This window comes from Pangasianodon hypophthalmus, chromosome 16 (assembly GCF_027358585.1).
Source record: "Pangasianodon hypophthalmus isolate fPanHyp1 chromosome 16, fPanHyp1.pri, whole genome shotgun sequence".
Classification (NCBI taxonomy): domain Eukaryota; kingdom Metazoa; phylum Chordata; class Actinopteri; order Siluriformes; family Pangasiidae; genus Pangasianodon; species Pangasianodon hypophthalmus.
The window spans coordinates 9,339,739-9,361,488 of record NC_069725.1 but is presented as its reverse complement, the minus strand read 5'-3'; the positions used below and the strand labels follow the sequence as shown (position 1 = coordinate 9,361,488).

Genomic DNA, 21,750 nt, shown 5'->3' with positions numbered 1-21,750 from the left:
ATGATGGCCTAGGTGTATTTTTTTTATAACCCCATCTTTCCAAACAAACAGCATGCCCAGTGCCAAGCCTATTAAATATCTTTATTCCGCCTGCTGCGTCGAACAGATAAACGCAACAAGATCAATAATGGCACAGACGAAAACAAATAAATTAAAGATGATGCATGCGCGGGCGTCAAGAGCAGTGGAATGGAACTGCCACGTTTTTGTTAGTGATAGCTTTTAGCCTCCTACAGCCCACGCTACATTAATTCACCTCTGGGATGCGGAGTGTTTGGGTAAGCGCTGCCTCCATGCGGGTCTCTCGACAGCTCTATTCAAATGAGCTGTTTACTGTGGTCTGGAGCTCTTGTTCTCGTATATCTGCTCTGGCTGTTGGGTAAAGGTTGATCTCGGTGGTGCCAGCGACACACGCTCTGTCTGACCCATCACACAAGTTAGGTACATATTACTGAAGGAGCTGGAGACAAGATAGTGGAGCCTTTGTGACCTTGGTACCCAGTAATTCATCACACTTCTCTACATGCTTTATGAATCAGCACTCAGTGTTTCCTGATTGAATAAAGATACGATCACAGCAGGGTGGTGAACTGTGCCGTGACTCGAATGCTGATTAGCCCTTCCTCTTCACGTTTCATCATCTTGGCATAGTTACCCATTAGGATTACAGAGCTACTGGTGCCAGTTAGGAACGTCGCAATATCAAGGAGGCTGGAATGTTGTATTAGTGCTTCAGAACCTGAATGAAAAGGCATTACATTAAAGAAAAAGGTTATGCTTCAGAGGTGGACAAATGATAAATCCATTGTCTGGTTCACCAGGCAAATAAAAGCTCTACGCTTTTGTTTTGGTTGCCTGGAAACGTAATTGGCTAAAAATATTATTACATTAACATATGGTGAGACTATTAGCTAGTTAAGTACATTAATGCAAACTAAGAGAAAGTATGCGATCATTATCCTCTTCAAACAAATTTTTGCCCCTTGACAAAAAGTCAACATGTTTTTGGCCCGTGTTTTGACTGAGTTGTGGTGAGGACGGAACATGTGTAAAGATGATATTCAAGTCAGACTAGTATTTTTGTTTTCTCTCGGCATGTTAACGATGCGGTGACTGTTACTTATTACAGGAGAGTAATATGACAGCTTTACTCTGCACTTAGTCTTGCTCAGTTTCGTCTTTTCACGTACCTCTGTGTTCTTGATCCTGAAAAGATTGTCTGATTTGTGTGTGTAGAGCTGGGACAGTTTGCTGAGATTATCAATGTTAGATATATATTTTTTTTTAATTATAATAAATTTGTTTTTTTTTTTTTTAATGACAAAATGTATGGAGCAGATTTTCTGTTTTTTTATATATATATATATATATATATATATATATGTATGTATATATATATATATATATATATATATATATACATATACACACACACACACACACAGTCAGGTCTGGAAGTATTTGGACAGTGACAGAGTTTTTGTGATTTTGCCTTTATACACCACCACAATGGATTTGAAATAAAACAATCAAGATGTGATCGAAGTGTAGACTTTCAGCTTTATTTTAAGAGGTTCCACAAAAATATGGCATTTACCATTTAGGAATTACAGCCATTTTCAACAAAGTACCTCCATTTTCAGGGGCTCATAGGTATTTGGACAATTGACTGACAAGAAGTTAATTAACCAAGTGCGGTCCATTCCCTCGTTACTTCAAGACGAAGCAGACAGGTCTGGAGTTGATATCAGGCATTGAGTTGGCATTTGGCAGCTGTTCGACTGGAGTTACCAACATGAAGTCCAATGAGATCTCAATGCAAGTGAAGGAGGCCATCATTAGGCTGAAAAAGCAACATAAATCTATGAGAGAGAGAGCAAAAACATTAGGTGTGGCCAAATCAGCAGTTGGTTACATTCTTAAAAAGAAAGAAAGCACTGGTGAGCTCAACAACATTGAAAGGCCTGGAAGACCACGGAAGACAACTAAAGTGGTGGATCGCAAAATCCTTTTCTTGGTGAAGAAAAACCCCTTCTCAACATCAACAGAAGTCAAGGATACTCTGGAGATGGTAGGCGTATTATTGTCGAAATCTACAATCAAGAGATGCCTTCATGAATGTAAATACAGAGGGTTTACAACAAGGTGCAATCCACTGATAACATTCAAGAACAGGAAAGCCAGATTACACTTTGCCAGAAAACGTTTAAAAAAAAGCCTCCCATGATTAGACATGTTCTGGAATAAGATTCTTTGGACTGATGAAACCGAGATTAACTTGTACCAGAATGATAGGAAGAGAAAAGTATGGTGAAAGAAAGGAACAGCTCGTGATCCAACGTATATACCACATCATGTGTCAAACATGGTGGAGGCAGTGTTATGGCATGGGCATGTATGGCTGCCAATGGAACGGGCTCACTGGTGTTTATTGATGACTGCTGACAGAAGTAGCAAGATGAATTCTGAGGTGTATAGCGCTATACTCTCTGCTCACATTCAGCCAAATGCTACAAAACTGATGGGATGCCGCTTCACAGTGCAGGTGGATAATGACCCTAAACATACTGCGAAAGCAACTCAAGACTTTTTGAAGGCAAAGAAATGGAATATTCTTCAATGGCCAAGTCAGTTGCCTGATCTCAACCCAATAGAGCATGCTTTCCACTTACTGAAGACAAGACTGAAGGCAGAAAGACCCACAAACAAGCAGCAACTGAAGGTGGCTGCAGTGAAGGCCTGGCAAAGCATCTCCAGGGAGGAAACTCAGAATTTTAGTTTTGAGAACATGGGCTCCAGACTTCAGGCAGTCATTGACTGCAAAGGATTTTCATCCAAATATTAAAATTACGGTTATATTTACAATTATGTCACTTTGTCCAAATACCTATGAGCCCCTGAAAATGGAGGTACTTTGTTGAAAATGGCTGTAATTCCTAAATGGTAAATGCCATATTTTTGTGGAAACTCTTAAAAATAAAGCTGAAAGTCTACACTTCAATCACATCTTGATTGTTTTATTTCAAATCCATTGTGGTGGTGTATAAAGGCACAAATCACAAAAACTGTCATTGTCCAAATACTTCCAGACCTGACTGTATATAAGTGCGCCACTTATCCATCTAATATGGAGTCCAGTTTTGATGTACTCTTTAGCAGTGGTTATGTGATAAAACCATGATTACCAGTTGAAAGTCTGTACACATCCTGTTTACGTTGGTAGTGTGTTTTTTGGATGAAGCGATACCTGGCTGGCCGTGTTTGCATTTTCAATTTGCATCCTCTTTAGAATATTCACAACAAAGTTTTCTTGGGACAACTTTTCAGAGGTTTTCACGAGCCGAATTCTGCACCAGAGCCTGATGTACATTTTCTACATGGTTAAGGTAGTTTCACATTGCTGTTTATTATTATTTTTTTTAATAAAGATTTTTAAAGATAAAAATTGTTTACACACTGTGATTTAGTCATGTGTTTTGGCTAATTTACCACTGTAGGTCAAAAAAAAAAAAACAGTTAACACTATAATTACACTATAGGTAATATTGCCCTCTTATTAATTAGTAGTTAAGATCAATAAAGCAATTTCACATTTTTCTAATTACCATTTCAATTTCTGTTGTTTATTAGATTCATAAAAGATATTTAAGCCATTTATAGGAAAATATGTGCATTGGGTTATGTGTAGAAATAAATATATTTTGCTGTACAAGTACAGGAAATCGGACTTTATGGGTATTATGTTGCGTTTCAGCGATTCTGTAAAACATCTGGTGTGCGTCATTCTCTGAGGTCGCACTGTTCGAATCTGTGACTCTACACTGGATACCACAGTCTGTTATCATGGTGATGCAAGCACTCATTCCCTTTAAAGATATCATTTTGGTCCGGATTATCATAAAAAAAAAAATCCTCCGGTAAGGCATTGAATCACATGGATGAGGCCCTGGTTCAGTTTTCACATAAGGGAAAAAACCAATCGAAAGAAAAGGTTGGATTTGTCCACATCAAATGTTTTTTTTTTGTTGTTTTTTTTTTAAATCAGGATGCATCTTTAAAGCCAGAGAGTGATTTTGTAATTCATAGATAAGGAATAAAATGAAAGTCAAATCAAGAAATTCTGCAGTTGTTTTTGTGATGAGAGTATATTTTGACAGTAATCAGTCATATCTTGACTCCCCACACTTATTTGGTGTTAGGCTACCTGTTAATAAATAAAACTATGGTTTATAGCTGGAGACAGGTAGTCTACACACACAGAGAGAGAGAAAAAAGGAGCCTTGCTGTGTGCTTGGCAGCTTTGCACCCATTCGCCCCTCGTTCTGGGAGGTCTACTGACTATTAGTTGACAAACGCCTCTCCAAAACCCCCTCCTCCCCACCACCTCCTTTATCCCACACAACTAAATCCTGCGATTAGACTCCAGCCCCTGCTACATCTCAGACACCACAATCCCACTCCCTTAACACTATCTCCCACTTTCAGCTATAGTGCTACTGAAGAGAACTAGTTAAAACATGTCTAGCTAGCATAAATAATCTGAGCAGTGCCAAGCTAAAAAAGGCGTGCAGCGTGTGAAATAGCAGGGTAATGTAATGAAAGTGTTTCTGAATGGAGCTGTGGAGGAGCCGGAGCCTGGCTGGCACCTCACAGTCTGAGGGAGAGAATCTACGCCTGTCTGCCTCCGAATACACCCTGCTTTATGTCTTCGGCACATTCAAACTATAAAAGCTCTTCTGCGTAAATAAGAAATAAGAACATGAGCCCTGTGAGCAATGTCCAGGCTTCTGTGCATCATCCTGATGAACGTGCAGCGTTTCTCAATCTGAGAGCGGTTAAGATTCACTTTCAGAGCTGAAAAAAAATGCAGTGATCGTCTCATCTTCCTTTGGCAGCTCGACCACAGAGGAAGGAAGTTGGTGCGTGTGTGTGAGTGAGTGAGTGTGTGGCTGCAAGAGCACGGTTGCTGTCTGTTTGTCTGCTGTGCCTTGTGAATGTTTTTGTTAAGGAGATGAGAGTTCATGACCTAGCCATACCAACAGTCACATTCACTTTAAGCACACAGGCAGGGTTGGGCCTCAGCCGAGATCTGAAGCCAGTTTGTCATTTGACAGTGTTAAAATTAGGAGTCGCGGGCGGGGCGGAGTGCTGTGAAACAGTTAGGAGACCCAGTGTAGGAAGGTTGCATTGTCTTTTGTGCTCTTTGTATTACACACCCATTTGTCTTACTGTCCTTGTGAGGATCTTCCACTGACATTATACCTAATGCTTTACTACTAAATCTAACCTTAATCTTACCTCAGTAACCAAAAGGAAACCTTTTGTCTCTTCAGTTTTTCTTTTGTTTGTTTTATTTTTTTTAAATAAAAGCTGCTTTTCAGAACAGTCAAAACTGTCAGCTACAGATATCCTTGTGGTCAGTTGGTCCCCACCAAGATATAAAAACATGCCCAGATGCGTGCACGCACACACACACACACACACACACGTCATTGAAACGTAATTGTGTTGGAACAATACCGACCTTCTCTCTTGGAGTCTTGATGTTTGTTCTGGAGACAGGCAAGCTTGTCCTGCTCCCAAAAGCCCTTTAATCCTATTACTCACATTCCTGATGAATTTTACAGAGTGATATATTTTGAAGGGAAAATAATATAACACAGACAATGTTGTAGAGGTGATCTAGCTAATGTTCTGTTTCTCTCTCTCTCTCTCTCTCTCTCTCTCTCTCTTACTGTCTGTTTCTCACAGATTGTGTGTACATAGAGAGCCGGCGGCCCAACACACCCTACTTCATCTGTAGCATTCAGGACTTTAAGCTGGTGAGTGGAGGTGCCCTTTTCCTTCCTCACGCCCGGCCTTATCTCCCTCCTGCCTTTGTTTTTATTAAAGTCATATGAAAGCTACATCAAACGGCCTTTGATGTGGATGGAGGGGTGATTGCCTACATTCACGTGCCTTACAAAAGTTGCTCTCGAGCTCTCAAGCATATGATAAAGAAGCTGCACTTCTAATTACACACAGGATTCGGAAACCTGACACTGTCTTGGAGTGTAGTCTTGTCTTAGATGCACAGGAAGGCTGATTCATATCTTTTGTATTTATTTGGGGAAAAAAAAAAAAAAAAATCACGCTCCTTATTAGGAAGTCATTTCAGATTTTGAAGCGAGTCATTATCGATTTTGAAAGTTAGATCCTTCTTTTGAACCTTTTGCCCTATTAGGCTAGTAATACTCGTAATTAGTCCAGGATGAAAACTGGCATATTGAGATGATTAAAACATTTTTAATTGGCAGTAGTCATATTGACGTCTTTCTGTTTGCTCATTTTTATTTGTGTGAACCTAAATTTCACCAGTGTGGCAGTAAAGAATCTAGACTCTTAAATTTTCCACTCAAAAGCAAACCCGGTTAAATTTTCAGGGAATGTTTAGACTAGGGAAGCGTTGATACTGATACTGGTATATCATGCTTACTCGTACTCATACAGATAAAAATAAATGCTTCATTACCAACATCCATTAACACGTGATACAATGTGACGTCAGCCTAGTGTACAGTGTCGCTCTAATGAAGAGACAACACGAAATGTCAGTGATCTGGGCTTATTTCACAAATAACGATGGCACCCAATGCAAACTGTGCTCTCAAGAGGAAGAACTACAGTATCTTGCTAGAATCCAAGCAACCTGATAAAACAGCTCATGGTGTTTAAACAGTATCTTTAATACAGAGTGTGAGGGCACCTGGCCTGAGTGCGCATAACAGCAACAGCAAGAATGGTCATTAGAAATGAGCTCAAGGTACCAAGAATTGCGCGCACACATGCAGAAAAACTGTTGCATATGAGAGCAGTTCAGTTCTGCGAGCACTGAGCCTTCCTTTTGCCTCACTCACCAGTGTCTACACTTTCTCCGTGAGTCAGGCTGCAATTCACGGCACCTTGTGCTTGATTTTTAATGACCACGCTTGGTGATACTGCTGTAGTACCAAAAAACATGTACTCATACTTATAGTCTGTCTGAAAGAAATGATAATGATGCATCCCTAGATTAGACCCACTGTAGGTTTGCACCATCGTAATTGATCAATTAAAAGAAAACTGCGTATAGAAGCACATCTTTGGAGTTCTCCACTCATTTCAGGCTGTAGCCCATTCTGTTCAGATTGCTCTTTGCTGACACGTTTTATGTCAATTGTTAATCAGCCACTTTAAACGCTCGCATCTTCAAAGGGCATGTCATGCGGAAAGCAAAACCCTCCGAGATCCAATCTGGTTTATTAGGGCAATGAAATTCCTGATTTATTTCTCCCCACTCCCGTGGTCCGGTTGTTTGTATTCCCGTCTTGCTCACTGCTCCAGATCGTGCGCGAGGCAAATCAGGTTTGATTAGCACTTTGCTGAGATAATGCTCTGTCACAAGCAAATAGGCACATTATGGCTGTTCTGATGGGGTTTTTTTCCCATCAGCAGCAGGAGACAATTAGCCGAGAGTTTTCCCGGCTCACCCACTGTCCTGCAGAGTGCCGAGAGCAGTCCCAGGAGACATTGTTAATGGCACAAAACAACTAAGGTGATGATGGAGGGAGGGCTGGGAGAGCACGTAGGGATAAGAGACCAGAGGGGGGGGTTGGCGCACTGGGGCCCGGACATCAGAGCAGCCTTTAATCGGATTGCCAGGAAGAGTGCTGAGGGCGACACAAATTCACTCTTGCCAATAATAACCGCATGTTTTGTGACTATCTTCACCTTGATTAAGTGCAAATCAGGAGGTCTTTGTGCATCAGTGGAGATCAGGAGAGAAAACAGTTGATATATTAGCCTCTTTCTCAGTCCACCAGCTCTCCTCCCTTCTCTGTGTGTGTAATTAACGGAGGCCCATCTGCATTGTTGTCTGGAGCGGATTGGAGCTCTGCCTGCAGTGTGCATTCTGGCCCAGTAAATGCACTGCCAGCACTTTCCCAACTCTATGAAAATCTTTAGAAACATTCAGCCCTTCTGTGAAGGTGATGAATGCAGCCACACAAGAGCAAAGGTGAAACTAGTGATGAGCTGGGGTGTTACGGTTTGAAATTTTCACAGTACGATGACCTATTCTAAAAATATCATGGTTTCACAGTATTAATATGCCCTTTTAAACACACGTAAGCTGGGGATAAAAACTGAAGGAAAAATTAAAATCTCTTTGCACATCCTTGTGTGTGTATGTAACAAAAACCCAAGGGAAGCAAAGATCCTCTAATTATTCTTTCTTAGAAAGATATTTTTGAGAATGACATTTTCCTTAAAATCTCTTACATTGTCAGTATTTATTACATTGTTGTAGCACTGCTTAGCCAAATATAAGCAATATAACATGTTTACAGCAGTAGCGGATTACAGAGTCAAAGAGTTTTCAGTGCAGTCATGCCCACTGCACAGGGAAACGGAGGTTGCTGTTAGTATGAGTTAAGGGGTGATCCTAGGAGGAATTTAGAGAAGAGTTGCAGCTAGACACAAAAGGGATGACAGAACCACTGGAGTAAGGAACTTGATTGGGAAAGAAACAGACAAATAAAACATGCAAATGGTAATAGATGGAAATTCTTTTTAATCAGTATTTTTGAGAAATTCAGTGATGAGTTAACTGTCCCATCGTACACTGTGATTAACCACGAAAATGTAACACAGTAACAACCCTAGTGATGGGCATGAGTAGTCAACTTACCAAGCTGTCGTTATGTAACCATCTAAACTAAGTAAAATATGCTTAAAATTTGTTTCTCTTTGGCCTGACACTAAGTAAAAATATGGGACTAATTACGTCCCATAGCTTATACAATGAAATGTGATTCCATGGTGCAGCAGTGTCACTTACCTCATAAAGTGAACTATTAAGCAAGAGACATCGAAAATTTATTTGCCTGCAGCAATGGTGGCAAGCGACCCAAACAAAGCAGAGGGTGCCAATACTTTAATTTTAGTGAAAACTGAGCAAATGTTGTGCGCAGACTTCATCAAATACAAGAGACTGTTGCTTAGTGAGGCGATGTGAACGCCTGCCTGGTCAGTTGGGCTTGTTATATTGGGCTTGTTATACTGGATATACACTTGCAGAGCACTTTATTAGGAACACTGGTACATTTGCTGATTCATAGAGTGATTCAGTCAGCCAATCATATGGCAGCAACACAAAGAGGGTGATCAAAAGAGAGCGGAAGGTCTTTTTCGAGCTGACAGGAAGGCTACAGTAACTCAGATAACCACTCTTTCCAACTGTGATGATCAGAAAAGCATCTCAGAATGCCTAACATAACATATAGTGGATAGAAAAAAATCGTGTTTTAGACACTTAAATGAAAAAAATAATCTTCTATGAAGATGAGTTAAATGTAATCGGGTGACATAGGAAATGTAAAATTTAGGCAAATGTCAGCAAGAAAACATGACTGTGGGTAAGTAAATAAAAACAAATCTGAAAATTAGTTTCTGCTAATGATTATTTAGTCTTTTAATACTTTTCTTTGCTTTGAAACTGACACAGTTTCTTCACCCTCTATTATTTGTTTATGCAGTGCAAACTCATAATGTAGGGCTACTGCTGATCACTTTGTCTGTGGTGGGATAAAAGTATTAAAAGCTCATTAATATTCAAATGCATTCAAATACTGTGTTTGTTCAATCAGCTGCCTAGATTTATCCCCTAAGCCTAAAAAGAGAAGTCTAATTCTCCTGTGGGGCATGGCAGTCTGTTTATTTTAAATATTGAGTAATTGTTTACTTGATTTTTCTTTCTTTTTTTTATGTACTTGAATACAGAATTCATTCTATGTAAAAACCCATGGAGAGGTGATGAGCAAGTTAGCCTCGTGTTTCACCTTTAATCCCACTCTGTCGCACCATGTCTTAATTAGGACACTTGCATCTCTCTTTAGAAAGAAAAGCTCACTGGTTGATCCTTTATTTATTTATTTTTACCCCGTCTCAGTCAGCCTTTCCATCTCGATATGCTTTTAGCACTTTAATTGATTTACATTGAGGAGCATCAAAAGGATTTTTTTTTCTCTCTCTCTTTTCCTCTGAATTTCGAACAGGAGAGGCTGGAATGGTGAGTGAGGATATTGGCGTGTTCCTGCACTGCAGATTTACACAGTGTTTTCTCCTCCATATTAACACAGATTCATTATATGTGTAACGATCACAGCTCCCCGGGGCCTGCTTTATCCTCTCATATTAGCCACACATCACGCTCTGTGTCAGCGGTGATATTTATGACGGCTTAAACGCAGAAGCTTCAGTTTTACATGATGATCAGAGTTTTTGGAGCTTTATCTTTACTGGTCAGGCTTAGAGAGGAAGAGTGTGTTCGCCTCGGGCTCTTAGCAGTCAGTAGGTTGTAGCGACGTCACTCTGGGCACTTTATCTAACGACCTGGGAATCCAATTAGCACCGGGAGGGTAAAACAAGCTAGCTGCTGCTATCAATTTGCAAGCACAGAAGGATGATGATTCCTCTCCTGCTTTGTGTGGGCTTACACTTATGACTTCTAAACTTTTCGTGTACTCTTACTCCTTCCTACACTGCACTTAGTCCAGGCGTAATGATTCCATTTATTTAGTGCCTTTCTAACCCTCGGGGGACCAAAAAAAAAAAAAAGTTATATTGTGCAAAATATCACTTGAATGACAAACGGTCCATGATGTGCGTCACAATATTGTGAGATTTTGGTTGCAAAATGACAGGAAAATGAAGCATCACATTCTAAAAAAATATTTTAAAAACAATAGCAGCAGGAAAACAATTAAAATTTTAACTATCATTATATTATGCTATTATTATAATTGTAACAATTGTATAATTGTTAATTAAAGTGCTAAAAACAATAGATTTTGAACATCTAATCAGCTCTTAATTAGGCACTGGAGTTCACAGCCAGTGTCACAGAATATACAATAATAATAATATTAACAATATTAACAATAATAATAATAATAATTTGCCTTGTACTGAATTTGTTGCTGTGCCAACTCGTTTTCCTAACACCTCTCTAATAACCCTATTCTGTTTGTTCTAGCATGAGGATATGCTTTTGATAAGGACGTCTGCCAAATGATTGAAGAATTTATTGCAAATTTGATATCACTTAACACTTTTCTCTGCAGGTTTCTGATTTCACGCTCACATTCATATCGCAAATGATTCATACACAATGCACAGACAAAGGCAGGTTTCTTCTCCCTCTGCACTGTGTGCGCGCGTGTGTGTGTGCGCGCGTGCGTGTGCTCAGCTGCGATTAAGGCACAGATGACAGGGCTGCCCTCGCTTTGTGTAAACAGCTCTGTGGCACAGGACCGAATAAAGGAGATTACAGAGAGGGAAAATGGGGTGGAAAAAATGTGAGGTGCTGTTATGTTCCTCTCTCACATGCCCTCTCTGTTTCTGTCCCACACACACACACACACACACACACACACACACACACACACACACTCAATCACTTTTGGTCTTGTGTAAGTAGATAACCTTAGGAGGGGCCAGCTTTAGCTATGAATCACTCTGCCCCCGCTGTGTTTGCTCACCGTGGCTGGTTTTATGTTAAATCAGGGCAGATATCTCTATCTCTCCATCCCTCTCTCTCTTTCTCTCTCGTTCTCCTTCTCTCCCAGGTGCGATAATGGGTTCCTGTTATGCTAACGGCAGTTAGCCCAGCACCATTTCACAAGCCTCTAAAGGGCTAGTGATGCATGCTGAGTTCAAGGACACCGGCAGCCACAGTGTATTTACTCCTTATCCTCAGCCCATTAGTGGCATACCTGCTATATGCACAATTTTAATGTGATGACAGGTGGAGCATTTCACAGTTTCAAACAAATGCGTTCTCTCTGACTGCTACATAAATAGGAATAAAAAAAAAAAACTTATGTGACCCCTTCACTACCCACTTCCTGACAGCAAAAGGAAGAGTTAATGGAAATCTTGCATGTACATAAGCGAAATCTTTATTCAGAAGTTTTTTCTTGCAGGTTGTTCATCACGGGATTTTGATTAGTAGCAAAGAATGAGAACAGTTACATTGATTTCATATAGGACACAACTGGTTGTCGGGTTTCAGTGAACGGGAGGCATCCACCATATTTTACTTTTAAATATATATATATATATATATATGTATGTGTGTATGTATATATGACTAGTGAACAGGTTTTTAAAGATAAATTTTGTAAATACCTTTGTGTATATTTATATAACATACTTTATGCATTAAGATATTTACCTGTGTTTATTGATGGGCTGCAAATATGAATGTCACATTTATTAATTAGCCTAATTGCAGTCATATGAGCTGATTTTGTTTAAGTATTGTTGTTAAAATTCCACAATTGTGTATTTGCATATAAGTTGCTGCCATTCTTCTTTGGCTACTCCTGTTAGGGGTCACCACAGCGGATCATTGTTCCGCATGTTTGATTTGGCACAGTTTTTACGCCGGACGCCCTTCCTGACGCAACCCTCCCCAATTTTATCTGGGCTTGGGACCAGCACTGGGAGTGTAACACACTGTAGTGTGTAACCCCAGTGGCTGGGGTCAGTTCCCTGGTTGGGAATCGAACCTGTACTACAGTGGTGAGAGAGCTGAGGCCTAACCACTAGTCCTCCGAGGACCCGTGTATTTGCATATAAGTACCGCATATGAAATCTATAAAGTTACTTGCTCTTTCCTTATTCTCGGTTAAAGACTTAAATAAAACATGACAGGACATGATGTTATAGGAAAATAATCAATGCCAATAACAGATTGTATTGTTTTCCAATAACAGCATGCCCTAAAGTGTTTTATTCCTCTCATACCAGATGAATTTGTTGTTGATTGCAATTTTCATTTATTAAAGAATGGCACATCTGACATCACACATTTTATCTGATTATAGTTACATTTAATGTTGTGGAACAGCCACGAAAACAAGTTACTTCCTGTTATCATACGTATTTTTTCAGCTATAAAAAGTCCTCCCTCATCAGCCTTTGTTTTTCTACTCATGTTCTGGAGAAACCAGAAAACTCAAAGTGGCGGAAAACTCCCTGACTTTTACAAAGTACTGACACTGGAGACTCCTTGTTAAAATGTTAAATAAACATTACAGAAATAAACTCCTTACAGAAATCTTCACCACATCATCTGAGTGTGCAGAGTGAAGTTTTTTAATCCAGCTTCCTTTCTTTTAAAAAACAAACAAAAAAAACAAACAAACAAACAAAAAAAAACCCCGCATTGCACATATCTACAATGTACGTAGTTGTTCCTCATTATTGCGGCTCTCACACCCTTGCCACTTCAGATATGCTTTAATTTTTTCATTAAAATGCGCACTGACCAAACATGATGGGACTTGAACATGACAATACACACGTACACATTCTTTGTACTAAAACTGCTGTATACAGAGTTTGATTGCATTACCATGGTGTAATTGAGAAAGAAATGGAAAGAAAGTGTTCCAGCTGTGCCTGATCTCCTGTACTTTGTTAGCAATCAGCTCTTTGTGTGGCTCTACAGTCACACAGCTGCACAGCGCAGCGTTATCTCTGAATTTCGACTCACTCTTTGACACCCGATAAGTTAGGATCAGAGCCCTCGGCTTTGCCCGAGAGAGGAAAGAGAGAGGAGAACGACAGCGATCTCTCAGTGGGGGGGGTTAGACACAAAGTACATTGTACACCCGCGAATCAATCATGAGCAGCACCTTCACACCGGCGCCTTTTCTGCTCGATACACTCGTCCAGTCTCTTTGTTTGGTGCTGTCCTCCCTTTTCACATCACTCTTTCTCTCTCTCTCTCTCTCTCTCTCTCTCTTTTTCTTCTTTGTTTGTGTCCCTCGATCTTCCTTTCCTCTAATTTCAGCTGCCTGTATATGCTTGATGAGTTACACTGTGTGTGTGTGTGTGTGTGTGTGTGTGTGTGTGTGTGTGTGTGTGTGTGTGTGTGGGCAACCCCTCCCCCATCCCCATAGCTAAACTAATTTGCTGATATTGGCCAGCTCAGCTGCAGCACGGCACAGTCTCTAATGGAGTGATTGCTGCTTTCCTCTGGGGGCTCAGCCGAAAAAAATAAAAATCCCTGGTCTGTTCCACTCGCTTTTTCTCTGCTTATGGACATTTAATTAGATGCGATGTACAATACAATTATCTGTAAGGATTCATGGTTTTCACTGAGCGTGACTGGCTGGAGGGGGGGCGGACGCATGTTATTGTTTGCCGATAAACACTTTTTTTGGTTTACTTATTTATTTATTTAACCGCTTTACTTAGTGTTCATATGAGAGACGTGTACGAGCATGTGCCCCCTGCTGCTAAAGGTTAGCCGGGTTTGCGTCGTCCTCCTCGCTCCATTTGGTAACAGAGCCAAGACTCAGAGTTTAATGATTTACTGGAAACAATAGCTCGGGGCAGTGGACAGGGAGGGCACAGCAAACTGAACCGGCCTCGCTCTGACCCTGAGTGAAACCAAACAGCAATTAACACACATTGATTACTTTTAGTGTGAATGCAGTGCGGGTGTGCTTTCAAAACGTTTGGGGAAACCTTCCTAGAGTGAAGAGCATGCAATCTTTCATGCATGAGATGCAGAGTGCAATTCTCTCCTGATGGCTTTGCCACTTATCTCAGAAGCCTGCTAATGTTTCGCAGCTTTAATTAAAACGCTTGCATAAAGATGCAAATATATGTGCATAAATGAGAAACGAGGGACAAAAGTGATTTTTTTTTAACGTTCAGCCTGTGTTTTGCATCTCTGACAAACACTCATTGTCCCACAATGCTTTGTGTAATGTATATTTCTTTACCATGCTGTAAAAAATGGTTTAAACATGATCTCAGATTTGCATGAACAGGAAGAAAAGAATCATAACGTGTGCAGTCATGACACTGTGAAGAGGAAGCATTAGCAACATAATGAATGGCCAGTGTCTCTATTAAACGCTCTCTGTGGCTGTGATTAAATCCTCATTCAGCCTGGCTTGGCCGGTATGAGTGCTGTCTGCTCATCAGTCCACAGGATTCTGCTTAGACCACTACACCACTCTTCTCTCCCTCCTTTTCCCCCCTCTCTCGCTCTCTTGTGCTCTCTCTCTCTCTCTCTCTCTCTCTCTCTCTCTCTCTCTGTTTGGCTCCAGCATTTTGAAATGCAATTATGGATCAGTGAGCAGCGCCATCAGTCGCAGTACTTGTTAATATTTATTGAGCGGCACGCCAGCCAGCGCCATCTTTACAACAGAGTCATTAAGCACCTCGAAGAAATGGGCTCTGATATTCTCTCTCTCTCAGGCTTTTTTTCTCTAATGCTTTCATTGTCTCTCTGGCTCTTCTGCATTCATTCGTTCTTTCTTCATTTCTCCCTCCCCCTGCTTTCTTCAAGTGCCAGTGCTACACTTGATGTACCCCCCCCCCCCTCCTGTTTTTCTTTTTTTTTTTTCCTCCACCGGCCACTCAGCCTGTGGAAACAAGCCAGCAGATTTGCATGTATAAATATGTAAAGGTGTGTGGCTCACCAGTGGCTCTCAGGTATGCTCTGCAGTTATTGTGTGCTTCTTCAGTCCTGTGAAAGATTACCCACAGCAGCAGACTTTGCAGGAGCTCGAGTGCTCGTGTCATGTGTAAGGGAGATTGAAGTACACCTACATGACCTCAGTCTGTAGGGAACATGTTTAGAACCATGCACCAATATTACAGGAAGAGACAGACTTGTTTTCTAAATTCAGCAACTATTAAAAGCAAGCTCAGCTTTTCATGAGCATTTCCGTTTTTTTTCTCAGGTGATTTTATTAGGCAGTAGCCCGTATTGACTCTTCAGTATATTTGTTTTGTTTTGAATTAGCGATTCATTGAATTAGGTTCTTAGCAGTGCTCTTTCCGCTTTTTTATTGCTGCAGTTTATTTGTTAAAACCCCGACTCCAAAGCCCTTAAAGCACTGGTTCAGCGTTAAGAGTAAATCTGCTGCGAAAATGCAGGCTTAATGGCCGCGTTTATTAATGTACACTTGAAATTCAACTGAAAAAAGCATTAACAGCACTGGTGCTAATGACATTAGGCGCTTAGCCGAGCGCGGTCCTCCCAGCTTCAGCAGCAGCTGCATTCAAACGGGCATTTTTCCAAAGCTAAAAGGAGAAGGGCTTGTGTCCATTGTACATTTTTAAAGACGCACTCAACTGCTTGTGGAGGGGACATGTTTTAGGTTTGATTGTACACATGAGTCTGGCAAGGAATAAATAAAGCAATCCTTAAAGCTCAAGGCTGAAATGGTACTGTAGTCTGGCCATGAAATCCATAATACAGCATAATCAAGCGTAATTCAAGAGCTTCCTCCCTGCTTTTATTTGTTTGCCTTGGATTGTTTCTTTTGCCTCACTTCTTTTTCTTCGCAGCTTCTTTTGTAGTCATAAATGGCGTTTCAGAGAGCAGCTGTGTGCAGGGTATGGGATAGAGGGAGCAGGAAGAGGAGAACAACAGACAGAATCAAAATGGAGATGTGTGAGGTCAGAGACAGGGTAGAAGAGCTCCGGCTGATGATTACATTGCCAGATGGAGCGGGCTAGTGGTGCTGGAGGTTGTGAGGCTCGAGATAACATTTTCATAAGACTCCTGGAAGCGCAATCAATAGCGGCTCCACAACGGCGAGACTAAATTATTAAACAGAGCCATTCTCACCACGTTTCATTATCCGGGCTTTACATTGCACAGCGGCCTTCACGTGTGCCAGCCCAGGTATTTGTACTTAGGTTGAATTTTTAAGGGCATTGTGCTTGATTTGAAAAATGCCCAGTGCAAGCGTGTGCAATGAACATATTTTTGAATAAGTGATAAATAATATCGTAATACATTTTCCTGAGAGCAATAGTGAATTGTTACTCACTATAACAAGATGCTGATTTGAGATTAAATTATTATCCCATTCCTTGCTGAAAAAATTTTATAGAATTTAACCACCTAAATTTCAAATTTTCTACTCTTACTTTTATAGTATGTAATATTAACTCATTTATTATTCCTTATTAAACATGTAGTTACTGGATATTAAACCTTAGGGTTTTGAAATATGCGAGGTTGCCCTCACTGTACTGTAGTCTTGACAGCAACTAAATTTAATATCATCATCATTCTGTATTGTGAAATTGTCTTCACGTCAATGAAGAAAACCATCTATTTGAATAAAACAATAATGAGAACAAATACACTAAGTAATACACTACCTAATACTACCTACATACTACCTAAAGCTAATAATAAATCTAGAGCAGTATATGTGATGTCCTGGGAAAACCCATCAAATGTTGATATGGCTGAATTCTGGCAGCCAGAAATGCAGAAAAATACGGTCTTCTGTCTATAATAAATTTTGACACTTGTACTCTAAGAAAACACAAATATATTTCATTTAACAACATGAAAATGTTTTTATTTACTTTTTAATCTTGCTTAAGCTATCTTCCTTCAAAGATGTCTAATACTTTGCTAGCTAAGTGCGGTTTCCTCACACAGTAAATGTCAGGCTTTGATCAAGTTGTTGGAGAGCTACATGGCACAGCAATTTCCACCTTTTCGTTTGGGGGTAATCACGCTTTAAAAGTGCTAGAACTTTACAAATGGTTGAGATACTTGCAAAAGAGAAGCATGGACTTTTCAGAAAATCTAAAATTCCCAGTGTGAATGGTTTCCAAGTCCGCTACATGTGTACACCAATCAGCCATAACATTAAAACCACATGCCTAATATTGTGTAGGTCCCCCTTGTGCTGTCAAAACAGCTCTGACCCGTCGAGGCCTGGACTCCACAAGACCTCTGAAGGTGTGCTGTGGTATCTGGCACCAAGACGTTAGCAGCAGATCCTTTAAGTCCTGTACGTTCTGAGGTGAAGCCTCCATGGATCGGACTTGTTGTTCAGCACATCCCACAGATGTTCGATTGGATTGAGATCTGGGGAATTTGGAGGCCAAGTCAACACTCTCATGTTCCTCAAACCATTCCTGAACAATTTTTGCAGTGTGACAGGGTGCTTTACCCTGCTGAAAGAAGTCACTGCCACTAGGGAATACTTTTGCTATGAAGGGGTGTACTTGGTCTGTAACAATGTTTAGGAAGGCGGTACATGTCAAAGTAGCATCCTCATGAATGCCAAGTCCCAAGATTTCACAGCAGAACATTGCCCAGAGCATCACACTGCCTCCGCCAGCTTTCCTTCTTCCTGTAGTGCATCCTGGTGCCATCTCTTCCCTAGGGAAGCGATGCACACTCACCTGGCCATCCAGAGGATGTAAACGAAAACGTGATTCATCAGACAAGGTCACCTTCTTTCATTGTCATTGCTCCATGGTCCAGTTCTGATGCTTACATTCCCATTGTAGGCACTTTTGGCAGTGGACAGGGGTCAGCATGGGCACTCTGACCAGTCTGTAGCTATACAGCCCCATACACATGATAGACAGTGTTCTGACATTTTTCTGTCATAGCCAGCATTCAATTTTTCAGCAATTTGTGCTACAGTAGCTCTTCTGCGGAGTCGGACCAGACGGTCTAGCCTTCTCTCCCCGTGTGTATTATTGAGCCTTGGTCACCCATGACCCAGTCGCCTTGGGCCACTTTTGGTAGGTACTAACACTGCATACCGGGAACACCCCACAAGACCTGCCGTTTTGGTGATGCTCTGACCCAGTCATCTAGCCATCACAATTTGGCCCTTGTGAAAGTCGTTCAGATCCTTATGCTTGCCCATTTTTTCTGCTTCCAACACATCAACTTTGAGAACTGCTGACTGTTCACTTGCTGCCGAATATAGACCCACCCCTTGGCAGGTGCCTTTGTAACGAGATAATCAATGTCATTCACTTCACCTCTCAGTGGTTTTAATGTTAATAGCTGATTGGTGTATAACACTGAAATAACTTTCAGAAATGAATAAATAAGCTGTCTCAACAAGACCAGATGACTAGGGTAATCTGAACTCTGTTTCTATACTTTGTGATTTGATCCATGAATAATACGTGAATAATTCTGTGATTGGTTGCACCAGACTTGTACATGACATTGAGGCGGGGCTCCAGGTTCAGCTTGTAGGGGGAGTACTGACCTGATGGTTATGAATTATGTCTGTTGGACAAATTGCTGATACTCCAAAAACATCCCAGCAATCCTGTGCATGTGTTTACAGTTCCAGTGTTTGAGCTTGGTGTTAATACAGCCGTTAAGGCATTAGTAGTCATTGCGCTCAGTGTTGCTTTTAAGCCTCTTGAATTGTGCAGTGCCACGGTGGCAGTTTTTGGCACATCACAAGCAAATTGCCTCCTCTGATGTCTTTACTGGTGTCTGAAGCGGAGAACGGTGAGGTCTGGCATTCAGCTCGACTGTTTCATCTTTAAAAGGAAAAAGCAGACTTCTCTATCTTTTTTTTCTGCTTTGATGTCTGTGGGGAAGAGAGAAAGTCATGTAACAGATACAACCAGGAAGGTAATATTTACTCTTTTATTACAGGACCACAGGCTGTAATAAAAACAAGCCATCAGCCTGCCATAATCTTCAGCATTTTAATTACATCTGCCTCATCACATTAAAATGGTGGTAACAAAGCTGCTAAATCAAACTGAAAGGATCTCCAATTTTAGGGTACAAGATGTTACAAGGGAATTTGCACTCAGTCGGGTTTGTTCTCAACTCATTTTTCCTTGTTAACTAAAAACGTTTCCCCTGCTGCCGCTGACTCATGTTTCACAGTAAATCAGTATGCACTCATTAGCAAGATTCCTCGTATTCTAGTGGCACAGCCAGTGCTGCTTATTGAACCCATCCGATTTTTCCAAACACATCAGCTCAGCATGCCCTTTGTGAAATTGGATCCCGTTGACACCGGCTAGCGGTCCTTACTCCACTGCTGGAGTCATGACACCTTACACGGCTTCCTTTTCATCTGTTCCCCCCCCCCCCCCCCCCCCCCTTTTTTTTTTTTTTTTTTTTTTTTTTTTTTCTCTTTTCGCGCTCCTTTGCCCTATGTCTCCTGGAGGGTCTCGTCACCGCTTCTCACTCAGCCAGTCCAATTTCCAGCTTGTCCAAAGTGTGATGTGCCAATAAAAAAAGGAGTTGTAGAACTGGATATATAGTTGTGTGGGGTTTACATGCCTCTGTTGGGCGGTTTTCTCTATTAAAGAACACATGTTGCAAATTAGCTCGGCTGGAACCCTCTGTGGGGGAGGAGAGTAGGAGCGTGAGCTGCTCAGAAGAGAAAAGGGAGATGTTGGATGCTTTTTTTTTTTTTTTTTTTTTTTTTTTTTTTTTTTTTAATGTATAGAAGAGAGTTGCATATGCCTATATGTGTGGTGTTCTTCTTTCACATTCTTTGCACTTTCCCTCTGCATGTCTGTATTTACATTAGATATCTCACTTGGCTGCTTATGATTTATCAACCCTGTTGCGTTAAGATGAATAGCTCGGCTCGCATTGTGCCTGACATTTGGTTTCATGGATGATTTAAGCATCTCTTTTTAATGCAGTTTTATCTATAGGCCTGTAGTCGCAAGCATGTTCCCGAGCAACCTGTTTAATGCTGCGAATTGATTGTGTTGGGGTGCCATTACTTTTTTTGAACAGCTGTTATTTAGGTTAGAACGCTCCAGCTTGTGTCAGTCAGGAATCACTGTGGGTTTAAAGAGAGCACAATGCATAGTCGAGGCTCTAACGAACTGAGTTCAAAATGTAATGGTGTCCAGACAGGGGTGGGTGTCTTCCCATTCTGCGCTGAGACATGCTTTGTGAGGCAGAAGATCTAGTCCTACCCGTTTTGTCCCAAAGATCACAGATGCAGCACTAATACTTCTTGCCTGATGCTGAATCAATTCGTTCATCAAATCTTGATGCTTCTAAGCTGTCACATTACACAGCAGATGTGGCCATCCTTGCTTGCAGGGTTTATTTTTTCCACCTAGCTTGAAAACAGCTCTTGTTTTACGCAGTGTAGAAGTATTTGATTTTTTTTATTTTTCAGAGCCCATTTGCCCCGAGATGCTCTTTGTGAAGCCAAGACGAGGACACAGCAGTATTAGCAAGCCTGCTAATCTTAATTGATTTTTATACCGCTTTTTTTTTTAGAGCACCGTTAGCCATGATTTCATGCAAATCCAGTCGTTTGAGGAAATTAATTCACAAATCCATTACAGGCCAGCTCCAGCAAAAGAGAGTGGAGGCGCTCTAGAGGGATTCTTATCAAGGACAGAATGTTTTATTTATTTTCTCCCCGCACTCGTGCTCTTTCTCCACTCGACTCAGAATTCATAAACACTCAGACAGAGCAGCCGTGAGCTGCGAGTGGATTCATCAGCCGCCCATAAAGAACAAGGTGCTGGGCGATGGAGTACTCGAGTGCTGAGCCGCTAACCTTGGGCTATTGAACATAACGTCCCATTTATAGATTGGAGTAATGCCCTGGCCATTTGAGGGGGAATAACTCTTTATAGCTGTAAGATAAAGTAATGAGTGAGGGTAAGAACAGATCATCATATTGAGTACTCCACCTCCATGCTTTTTCTTTTTTTTTTATTCAGTTTTCCCGGTTTCTCTTTGCGAAAGCTCTCAATCCAAGCAGCACCGTTGATAAATCAGTAGCTGTAGGCACGCTTGGAGTGCAGGTGATGCGCTCCATTTGTAATCTCCTCCATGTAGCGGGGACACGCGTCCAGGCTGAGCCTGGCTGACTGAAAGGAGACGTGCCACTTCTGCTTTCCACTGCAGGTCAA

General features: G+C 41.0%; 1 protein-coding gene across 4 annotated transcripts in view; it reads left to right on the top strand.

Annotated features, from left to right (window-relative positions):
• Positions 1 to 21,750, top strand: part of rerea (arginine-glutamic acid dipeptide (RE) repeats a) — a 168,271-nt gene that overhangs the window by 92,932 nt on the left and 53,589 nt on the right. For all 4 annotated transcript variants that reach the window (XM_026920126.3, XM_026920127.3, XM_034311585.2 and 1 more), the window contains exon 3: positions 5,752 to 5,822. In XM_026920126.3, the coding sequence (XP_026775927.1) occupies positions 5,752 to 5,822 (71 nt within the window). The remainder of the gene's footprint in view (positions 1 to 5,751; positions 5,823 to 21,750) is intronic.